Raw genomic sequence first — 11854 nt, forward strand, 5'->3', positions numbered from 1 at the left:
CATTATGAAATTTACTTTAGCCGGGCATGGTGGTACATATCTGTAATCCCAGCATCAAAGAGACAGAAGCAGGACTACCAGACATCATGGAAGAACATATCTCAAAGAACAAAAACAAACCAAAAAGAAACCCAGTAACTTCTAATACCAAAGAAATGTCATCATGACAAGCCTGGTGAACATAAACACCCACAAATACAGGAGGTACAGCTTATGACTGGGGTACAGAGCCTAAGGCTAGCCTAGGAGAATTACGGAAATCTGATCTTAAACATAGAGACGGCAAAGGGAGGGACACGGATGCACTTCAATGGCAGAGGACTTGCATACTCACAGCCCTAGGCTCAGACCATAGAACTACCAAGTAAAATTAATTAATCCTATTACTATTACTTAGTAAAAAGGTAAGACATTCTGACAACAATCTTTATATAAAAACTTTAAAAACCCAAACTCAACCTTACCTTTTTGTAAATTGTGGCACAGCTGAACCATCTGTCTTCACACAATAATCTGGGCTGTTTAGAAGATTAACTGGGACTCTTCCAAAGGGGCATGACTAGAAATGATTTGAAAGATTAAGTAACTGGGACACATAAGAATTCACTACCATCACCTTCCTCAAAGTAGACTCAAAACAACTCACCCGTTTAGTTTTGTTAGTATGCTTTAAGGGGTTCCGATGACTTACTTCTGCATCCTGTGGGGGTAGGTTCTCTCTGAAGACAAAGAAAATAGCTGCGGTTTTTTTCAGAGAATACAATTAATAATGTATCATTTTACTGCTAAATGTAGTTATGCCACTAGTGTGAAAATACCAAAAATAAAAATGTAAAGAGCTGAATGCATTTTCCTACCCATATAAAATCCTGGCTGGAGCAGCCTGTCCTTTGGAATCACAACTGATGTTCCTATTCTGTACATTTCCAAGGGAACTGGACAATGATTCTTGGGCAGTTAGCACTGTAGATGCTGTAAAAATGTCACAACTATGATTAAATTTACAAAAAGAATCATCTTACAAATAGGAATATTTTAAAAGGCAACGTATAATAGGTATGAGCCTTCACTTGGGATATAGAAGCACGACGTTTGTCATCAATACACTTCTTTCAACTGTCCCTTTAAGTCTTCTTCAAAGGATAAAAGTCTGTCCTTCCCTAAGAGCAAAGGCTGCCTTTACCTTGACAGAGTCATTTTTAAGGAGCTACCAACACGAGGTTAGCACAGTAAAGATCTTTACAGTTTACCTCCTACACACCTACAACTTAACGTTAGGTTTTTCGGCATTATATCTCATTTTTTTTCTTTAAAGTATCCTGAATCTGAATTTAGCTCTCCAGCAACACACAGCACTTTGATAAGTACCTGATAAACTCTTTCTGTCCTCCTCTGAAAGCAGCTGCTTTTTCTGGAGGTGTAAGTTCTGGATGGCCATCTCCAGCATCTGCAGCGGCACCGCCCCAGTCTCGACAGCTTTATGAAGAAGCTGCTCACTTTTTTTGAGATTGCCTAAGAGAGGAAAAGTAACTGTTACTTGATGCAGCAGCCTTCGCCCACTAGTCCCAGCCTGTTATTTATTCACGAGGACCTAGTGGAGAGATGAGACTTACTCACATTATTGCATGAGCAAATAAACAATGTCTCACTTATCACACATACAGTTAACTCCTCTATACCAACTCCTGTTCACCACTGAAAACCATTTAGAAGTTTAATAAATTAGCACACGTGCCTGTGTGTATGTGTGCTACACACACACACACACACACACACACACACTACAACAATTAAAAACATCTTGGGATGTTACCTCCTTAACCAAGTTAAGTTGTAGGTGTGTAGGAGGTTACTCTCCATATTAAAGCAAGCATTTGTTATAACATACTATTCATAGTAACATTTAGTCATCAAGACTGAAAATTTGCTAAAAACTCTTCTAGCAAAAGGATTTTTAAAAAAAATTAAAGAGCTAACCATCCGCTGTTAGACTAATCTATACCACTGCCAAAATACAAAATAACCAAGAAAGTTTATTCAACCATAGATGTTACCAAATTTCCTTTCAAATACAAACTTGATCTCTAGTAGTTGGTAAATATTCAATGTGCACATCATGAAGCACACAGGATGGAATTCACGGGCTGTGTATATGGCTCGCAGGAGGGTAAAGACTGTCATGTGAGAAACACACTTCAAGACCTAACCACAGGGGAAGACTCTGGACAGAGCCCTACTCGCTCAGAAAATGAGACCCAAACTGGCAAGTGTTATTATAAAGCTCTGTACAACAAAGGAAATAGTTAATCAAGTAGAGAACATGGGTGTTCTTTGCCAGTTATGCATCTACTAGAGGCCTAATATCTAAAATACATAAAGAACCTAAAAAACTAAGCAACAAGAAAACAACCGAATCAATAAATAAGCTAACAAAAAGAAAGTCATAAAGGAAGAAATACAAGTGGCCAATAAATACATGAAAAATGTTTAACGTCATTAGCCAAAGAAAAATGCAAATCAAACTACATCAAGAATCCATCTCACTCCGGTCAGAATGGGAATCATTAATTTAAAAAAACATAAGAAACAAACAATAAATGCTGGTGTAAATGTGGACAAAAGAGAATTTTTATGCATCACTAATGAAAATATAAAGTAGTCCAACCTCTGTGGAAATCAGTACCAAGGTTTCTCAAAACACCAGATACAGAGATCTAAGAGATGTCCTACCTCTACCCCTCCTGGATATTTATTTACTCAAAGAACTGTAATTCAAGGCATGACAGAGATACTTCACATCAGTGTTTACTGCAGCACTATACACAGAGCTGGAGCTATGGCTCAGTGTTTAAGAGCACCTGCTGTTCTTGTAGAGGACCAGGTTTGGTTCATAGCACCCACAAGGCAGCTCACAACTATTTACCAACTCCAGGGGCCAATGCATGCTTCTGACCAATGTGGGTGCCAGGCATGTACATGGTTAAGTACATACATGCAGGCAAAATACTCATACACATAAAAGAAACTACTTACAACAGCTAAGCTGTGGAACCAACATAGACATCTAACAGAGAAATGGATGACAAAAATGTGGTATATAAGCACAATGAAATTATTTTCAGCCATAAAGAATAGTTATGACCTTTGCAGGAACATGGATACAACTAGAGACAATCATATTGAGCAGAGTAAGTCAACCTTAGTTTATAAATTTTAAAGAGTATATGGTAATGATTAAATCCATATGTTAACTGAGAATAGTGATTTAGAGAAGCGCCAGCAATTTAAGGTCTTACTAACTCAGGTCAAAAATCCATTAGTGAATCTGATAAAAACTCTGGATGCCCTCCCCTCTAAATGCCCACAGCAGTCAGAACACAGCCTCAAGAAACTGCCTTAGCTCCTAGTAGTCTATCCATCCACCCTGCTCAAAACAATCACAGTTTGATTTTAAGTGAAAGTAGAATGTGCTTTCACTTAAAACGTAAACATGATATTTCCAGACTACCTTGAGACAGTTCAAACTGTGCAAAGGATATGTGCAAGAACACAAACTTCTTGCAGTTCTCTCAAAGGAAAAAAGAAAAACCATCCTTCAGCTGTCTCCTGAGTGAAGGACAGGAGTGCAATGTTTGTCCTTCCTCCCACAGAACACTCCTGAGTACAGTCAGCGAATACTCTGGACTTACGCTATGGGGCACGCCTGCCCCATGTTCTCATCTCATTGACTGCAATACTTTTAATATTTCACTTCAAATCCATGAAATTTATCCATCACATCAATATTAATGTTACAGTAGAATGTGCTTTCACTTCAAATGTAAGCGTGATATTTTCAGATTACCTTGAGACAGTTCAAACTGTGCAAAGGATATGTGCACGAACGCAAACTTTTTGCAGTTCTCTCTGGCCATCTGAAAGTAGTCCTGAGCGTCGTCCGGCTCCTGGATACTGCAACAAGAGACCAGACTCACTTATAAAAATAAAAGTACTAGTTTAAAAAATATAAATTACATATTTTTACCTTGTCTCTCTGGAATTTAGTACCTATATAGTTGGTTACGTGCAGTTTCAATGCTAATACTTACGCTTTTAATTCAGCAAGTCTCACTTGTATTCGAGCAAAGCTCTCATTCTGGCCATATTTATCTGGAGGAAGTGCTTCAATTGCTTGACCATACCGACCAATCAGCTTATTTAAAAGAGCATCATTTAGAGGCAGGCTGTTTTTCTCTAGTTTCAGCAAGAAATTCAACCAGTTCTCCGGGGTGTTCTCAACCATCATATTTTGGTTAACAGTGTCTGAGTTATATGAATAAGGAGAAAAAAAAAATCACAACTGAGAAACAGACAAGTTATCTTTCCAAGTTTCTTTCTCCATGCTGTCTGCATGTCTCTTGTAGTAGAATACTTTGCTAATTTCCTGGTCTCACCAATCCATGCCTTCAGAACCTATAGGGTTTCTTGTGGGGGTCAGCTTTCTTGCTGTGAAATTCCATCACACATAGAAAAAGCAAGAATAAACTTCAAGCTAGGCATGGTGTTGCACACCTTTAATCCCAGCACTGGGAAGACAGAGGCAGGTGGATCTCTGTGAGTTTAAAGTCTGCCTGGTCAATATAGCAGTTCCAGGACAGCTGGGGCTACATATGTGAGACCCTGTCTCAAAACAAACAAAACAAAACAAGACCACAACAGAAAAGACTAAACTTCAGATGATATCGTTTTATTTTTATAACAGGGTCAAGTAACCCAGGGTGGCCTTCAACTCAGTATTTAGCTAAGTGTGACCTTGACCATCTAAGCCCCTACCTTGACAACCAAGTCTGGCTTGCCTAGTATGCACAGCAGTGGGATAGGTCCTACAAAAATAACTTTCACTTGGTAATGCATTTATTTAGTCAGCACTAAATAAGTGCATTTTTTTAAAGAAAGAAATTTGAATTCCAGCCTCTTACTTAGGATATCTTTTATTCGTTTTATTAATCATTGTTATTAGAAAGATGTTTTAAATTATAATTTCCTGAAGAAGCTATTACTCTATTTGCAAACAAAATGACCTTTCCTGCTTTCTAGCAGAGTGGCCCATTCCTGACTTCCGATTGTTCACTCTAAATTTAATCTGGCTGAATACTAACAATGTAGTTTTTTCAGGTTTGTTCTGGTTGGTTTTTTGTTTTGTTTTGTTTGTTCTTATTTTGCTTTTGTTTCTCGAGACAGGGGTTCTCTCTGCGGCCCTGGCTATACTAGAACTCACTCTGTAGATAAGGATGGCTTGAAACTCAGAAATATGCCTGCCTTCACCTCCCAAGTGCTAGGATCAATGGTGTGTACCACCATCACTGAATGATTTTTCAATTTTATTTCTATTAATTTCCTAACAAGCTAGTTTGTGAAATACCTAAAAAATATATTTTGCCAATTGTGATTTAGAGACCACTTTCTCAGGCCTCTGGGAACCAGGCTCACTAGTGAACAGAGTTCTTCCCACCTGTAACACCGTTTTACCTGAGGAAATTTTTAAGAAACCACCAGACATACAGATATAAAATAGGTATACAAATTAAACACTTGCAACAATATCACAAATCGGCTTATTTTAAAATAATTCTTTGTTACACATATAATTTTACTATTTATTAAGAATAAAAGCAAGCATGTATATTAATGAGATGGATCTAACTGGTTTTGGCTGAATATCTGCAATTGCAGGGAACAGAGCATCTTCAGTGTTCTTCAGACTTAATCAGTATTTTGGGTCTATTATTAGCAATGCTGAGAATGCAGGTTACCATAAACATGTCCTACAAATGGAAAAAATATGATTATGGCAATTTTAGAAAGGCTTGGAAATTCTATTCTAATCCCCAAAATAAGTTAATTTAACAATATTTAATGAAATTCAAGTCAGCAAGCCTACGATTTTCAAAATTAATCATTCTAACATTCCAAAGATAAAATAATCTAATACATGTAGGAATAACAGTAGAAAAATGTTTTAAAAAGTCTAATTTTTCTCATCATTAAACTATTGCATTTCTGTAAAAGAAAGAACCGCTGTATGTATCTGACAGATTATAATATACAATCATGTCCAATCTAAGCCAAAGTTTTGTAAGCACTGAGTGGTGGGTCACTGCACAGTAAAAAGTACCCACATTGTGAGCTTGGCACCAAGGCTCCTGAGCAGTGCAGCATGGGTAAGCAGGGGCACAGACACCTAGGGCTTACTGCACGCTTGCTTTAGAATTAAACTTCATTAAGCATTCAGGCACTGTTGTCAATTTTACCCTGACCCACCCACCATTCGTGTAGCTAGTGGGGTTTTCATCCACAGTTTAAAAAGATGGCACGCAGAGCATCTGTTTTTATCTGGAAAATATCCACTATTTAAATGACAGCAACCATTTGAAACCTAAGAAAGAGTTACAAAACTAGTGTTACACTTTGGGGATTTTCGCTCATCGGTATTGGACAACTGCATATCAGGCTTCAATCTAAGCACTGGATATAACGAGAGACCAGAAACTGACCGCATGCAAATGACGTCCTAGTGAAGAACAGATCAAGAACAGAGACACAAATGCATGGAGTGAACCGGGGCCGTGCAAACAATACAGGAAAAGAAGATGGGAGACACACCCCCATCTCAGGAGGCAACTACCTGAAACAAGGTATCAGGGAAGGCCATGAAGAGAGACATTTACAAAGACCAGACCAGTGAAAGTGAACACCTATTTGGGACTAATAGAGACCTCTAGCTGGAACAGGGGTAAGACAGGAAGGAGGGGTGCGGCTACAAGACTAGGAAGATTCTTCACGTTCAGTATTTGGTGTTAAGATTAAATGTAACTTCAGAGAACTGGAGCGGTGGCTCAGCAGTCAGGAGTACTTTTATGCTCTTGAAGGGGACCCAGGTTCCACTCGACCACTCACGACCACCATAACTCCAGTTCCAGGGATTCCCTTCTGACCTCCAAGGACACCAAGCATGGAAGTGGTGCATACATTCACATGCAGGTAAATCATTCACATGTAAGATAAAATGAATAAATGAATAGAAAAAATTAACTTCAGTAAGACTGGCAAGCCTTCCTCAGTACAGTCTAAGGGATAAGCATCAATTACTGAGAAAAACAAAAACTACATTAGACAACACAAGGTGGTTAACACGGCTCGTCTTTACCTTAGAGGCTCTCAAAGCTTTTCAGTTTTGTTTGTTTTTTTAGAAAAGAAATATTCACCTGTGTGGTCGGCACAGACTTTAGTCGAGTTTAGCTCATCAGTAAGGTCTTCATTCATCTTATTTTTAATCTCTCTCACTTTGTTCATGATGGAATCAATTGTCAAATTTCTGCCAATTAACTCTTCAGCCTCCATTTCTAAATTATAACTCGTCTTCTGGATGACGAAGATAGAACATTAGTTTTGGAAACATATCTAAATGTAACTGTTATTAGATAAGTGTTAGTGGTACACCAAAATCAAGCCAGAGCAGCAAAACCCACAAGGACATAGCTTGTAATTTACCAGAAAAAAAAGTTTCAAAGAACCAAAAACATTATTCTTCCCAGTATAAAATAGCATTGCGGTTACACTGCGTGAACCTGGAAGTATTGCCCATAAAAAAAAAAAAAAATGTTGCCCATTTTTGTGTTTGCAGTAAGGATGTTAGTAGCCTAGGATGGCCTTGATCTCTTATTTCTGCAGCTGGTCTCGGTTCATTTCCCAAGCACTAGCTGTACATATATACACCACCACCTCCAGCCAATGCCTTTTAAAAATCATTTCACTGCATGTCTTTCTTTCACATAAGGACATAAGAATCCGTTTGGTAACAAGAATTTAAGTTGTCCCTTTGGCCGCCTACTCTGCCAGAGTAAATATTGACATTGGGAGCATTCTGCCACCTTCTACGGTGGAGTGACAATCAGCAGTTTTTCCCAGACAAAACCAGGATTTGTGCTTTTATCATTCTAATGCATGGTTCGAGGTATTGTCACAGTACTGGAGCACAGGTTCCAGTCATCTGCATGAATGCGTTTGTTACCGGTCAACAGTCTGCAGTCTTTCTGTCTGCGATTCTCCACAACGCAGTAACTCAAGGTCAGAGCCAACGAGGAGTGTTAGAATAAAAATGGGCCGAAGCCGGGCGGTGGTGGTGCACGCCTGTAATCCCGGCACTTGGGAAGCAGAGGCAGAGGCAGGCGGATTTCTGAGTTCGAGGCCAACCTGGTCTACAGAGTGAGTTCCAGGACAGCCAGGGCTATACAGAGAAACCCTGTCTCAAAAAATAAAAAGTGGGGGGCGCTGAAACCCACCTCGTCCCAGCTCCCAGCCAGCACGGGGGCAGGTCCCGAGAGTTGCATAACCAGTCCCGCCCTGGACGACACACCGGCTTCTGGGCCCTGCAGCCCAGGGCCCACAGGCCGTACCCGCCCGCCAGGCCGGGGAACCCACGCGCCTGCTCGCCGCCCAGCAGCCTCCCGCCGGCTACAGCCTCTGCAACGCCCGCTCTGGTAGACTCACCTCGGAAAGCCAAGCTGCAGACAGCAGAACCCAAACCCTTCTCCGGAAACACGTTTGAATTTCCCCGCTGCCTTCACCGCCACCTCCCATTGGTTACGGCTCGTCACGTGGCAGCGTGGCTCGTGATTGGCTCCGTGCGCCGCCCCCGCCTCCTGCGTTGAGACGGACGGTGCAGCTACTTCAAACGGCCCTGGGAATTACTGGAGCCTGCAGGAGTGGACTCGCAAGGCGCGCTCGCCCTGCTGGCCACCGCCTGTGCGGCCTGGGGTCCGGGCCCTTTTCTTTGGTGGTCTCCCGCTGGACCTTCCACGACCCTCCAGGGAGCCCTGGCCTCGTCTTCAACCCAAGCCCCGCCCTTTCCTTTGTTAGGATTCTGGTCCCCGAACTGCCCTTCCCCCCCACCCGCATCCCCGTGATGCTTTCTCAGGAACTCAGCTGCTCTTAGGAGAAAAGCATCTCCAGGATTCCTCACTGATCCCAGCTTCCCCTAGCGGACTGTGTGGTCCAGGGGAACAGTTTCGTGTGCGGAAAATAAAAGGGCAGAGGTTGTGTTTTTGCTCTGGTTTACACTTGATAGTTTTGCTTTGTGTAAGAAGCTACAGCTGTAGCCAGAACTCTCAGCTCAATCGGTAAGAAATGCTCTCAGTCACAAATTGCTGATACCCAAATCCGTGGATATTCTAGGTCTTCAGAGCCGTTGTCCTCACACACAACCTATGCGCTATTCCTGTATACATTTATTTTCTTTTGATGGGGGAAGGGAGCAAGAAAATGTAACTGTTGGGGGACGGGGGAATCAATTAAAATAGACCAGAAATGACACTGATGACATATTTGACTAATTAGGACATTAAAATAGTAATTTGTGCATTCCAAAAACTAAGAGGGAAGTCTATAAACATGTTAAGGAGGAATTCAGAATGTGTGAGAAAAAACAAAATAGAGGTATGGAAATGAATTGTGCATAGTATGCAATAGAAATTACATTATGTGGGGTAAGCAGTCAATTTGCTGAGAAAAGAAAGAAATCTCTAGGCTTGAAAACACAATTTCAATACTGTGCAAAGGACTGGAGAGATGGTTCAGCAGTTAACAGCACTTCTTGATTTTGTGGAAGGCTCACATCGGGTGTTCACAATCTCTGGTAACTCCAGCTCCAACAGGAATCTGGTACATCTGAGATACCAGCACTCCTGGGCATTTACCACAGATGCACACATACAAGCACAACTACAAATGATAAAAAGTATTTATTTTAACATACATAAAAGTAAACAGGTAAGCCGGGCGGTGGTGGCACACGCCTGTAATCCCAGCACTTGGGAGGCAGAGGCAGGCAGATTTCTGGGTTCGAGGCCAGCCTGGTCTACAGAATGAGTTCCAGGACAGCCAGGGCTACACAGAGAAACCCTGTCTCGAAAACAAAAACAAATCAAAAAAAAAAAAAAAAAAAGTAAACAGGTAAGAGTGAACACAAGCACTGGCAGATTGTGAAACGAAGCGGTCTAATGTACATGCAGCTGGAATTCCTAAAAGAAATGAGGGGAAACTGGAGAAAACAGGGCAATCTGTTCAACTGTGATCAAAACTAATAACCAGCCGGGCGGTGGTGGCACACGCCTTTAATCCCAGCACTTGGGAGGCAGAGGCAGGCGGATTTCTAAGTTCGAGGCCAACCTGATCTACAGAGTGAGTTCCAGGACAGCCAGGGCTACACAGAGAAACCATGTCTGGAAAAGCAAAAAACAAACAAACAAAAAAGCTAATAACCAACAACAACAGACATAGAGAATACCTCCAAAATTTACAAGTATTATAGGGACATAAATTGTTTAAAGCTGGTTATGAAGAGCAAAATCTTCAAAACAGCTGAAAGATAAAGGGCAGTTAGTTACACATAGGAAGATAACCGTGAAGACGACAACAGACTTCCCGTCAGAAATGATGCAAAATGCAAAACCTATTTCAGAATACTCTTAAAAAAAAGATAGCCCTGACAAATTTTACATCCACCAAACGTATTTTTCATTATGAGAGGAAAATAAAGATGAAAAGATAGGAAGGATGATTTATCACAAGTAGGACTGGAATACAAGATACAGATAAAGTTATTCTGATAGAGTAATTCCAAATCCACAATAAGTATACACACTGAAATAATGTTTGTGATCCAAAACGTATCCACAACATTATTAAAAGCCTAAAGAAATCACTAAAAACAAAAGGAAATGACAAGTAAAAACTAACAAGAAAACAAGAAAGAAATTGCTACTGGTGAGCAAAAGAATGGAAGTGAGAAGCAGATGATCAGTGCAAAAACAGATTCAAAATGGAAGCAAAATCAAAGAAGAAAACACATTACCAAACAATAGATAAAATCCAAGACTATCGGTAATTTCATTAAATATCAAAAATAAAATCTCAGGAAAAAAGCAAGTCTCAATTTAATACCTATAAGAAACCCAAGTTGGGAGATTTTGTTGTTAGATTATTTTATCTCCTTGTGTTTTGAAATGGCTGTCTCTCTTTGTCGGTCTCAACCCCTTAGGCTGAAGCAATCTTCCTACACCAGCTTCTGTAGTAGCTGGACGTGGTAGCCCAGCTATCTGAATAAAAATGAAAGAATGAAAAGAAGGATATCATGGTGAACTGGTGAAAAGCTACATCCAAGAAGTCTAACTGGGCAGAGACCTCTGTACAATCTTAAGTGGACTTAGTAGTTCATCTACTAAATCAATGGTCTGTGATCTTTGATTGAAGACACCATTTGGCAGTGTCCTCACACATGGATCCAGAGCTGAGTATACTCATAAGATGTTGAGATCAAATGCTCTGAAGCCTAGCTACAGACTCTGTGTCATAAATCTTCATTTAGTTATAAAAAAAACAGACACCTTTCTCTGATGGATACAAGTCCTTTTTTAAAAAGCACGTTTCATTTTACAAAGACAGGCCCAGACAGCTCCAAGCAGCTAAGAGCTGAAATGTCCCTGCCAAAACTTCAGAGTGGAGAAATGGGATGTAATTTGAATAATCAATCTGCCTTGTATTGGAGAATGCTAATTGCCCAGCATCACCTGTGTATTCTGCATTCTACCCAGACCCCGGCAGTTTGTCTAGAGAGAACTGAAAGTAAAACAAGAAAGAGAAAGGAAAATGAACTGTTGCGCAGGGAGACCATGTCCCTTTCTGGATTTCTTCAAACACCGAATGTTTTGAGTGAACCAGACAAACTTGCATCTTCATGGTGAGAGTGTGGACTCATCATCTTTATTGCCAGAACAGAATTCCAGAGAATGTGTGACCTAAACATAGATACATTTTT

At 40.5% G+C, this 11854-nt stretch overlaps 1 protein-coding gene across 3 annotated transcripts in view; it reads right to left on the minus strand.

Annotated features, from left to right (window-relative positions):
• The window catches only part of Ttk (TTK protein kinase), a 39553-nt gene extending 30946 nt beyond the window's left edge, over positions 1-8607 (minus strand). Inside the window, exons 1-8 of one of the 3 annotated variants that reach the window (XM_052187727.1) lie at positions 8530-8607; positions 7245-7401; positions 4089-4302; positions 3845-3951; positions 1369-1512; positions 858-972; positions 647-719; positions 465-559 (exon numbers count right to left, since the gene is read on the minus strand). In XM_052187727.1, the coding sequence (XP_052043687.1) occupies positions 465-559; positions 647-719; positions 858-972; positions 1369-1512; positions 3845-3951; positions 4089-4302; positions 7245-7380 (884 nt within the window). In that variant the 5' untranslated portion in view covers positions 7381-7401; positions 8530-8607. Of the gene's footprint in view, positions 1-464; positions 560-646; positions 720-857; positions 973-1368; positions 1513-3844; positions 3952-4088; positions 4303-7244; positions 7402-8321; positions 8476-8529 lie in introns of those variants that run through there. The other 2 variants (XM_052187728.1, XM_052187726.1) reach the window with 2 other exon arrangements.
• Between the last annotated feature and the right edge of the window lie 3247 nt (positions 8608-11854).

Source organism: Apodemus sylvaticus, chromosome 7 (genome assembly GCF_947179515.1).
Source record: "Apodemus sylvaticus chromosome 7, mApoSyl1.1, whole genome shotgun sequence".
NCBI lineage: Eukaryota > Metazoa > Chordata > Mammalia > Rodentia > Muridae > Apodemus > Apodemus sylvaticus.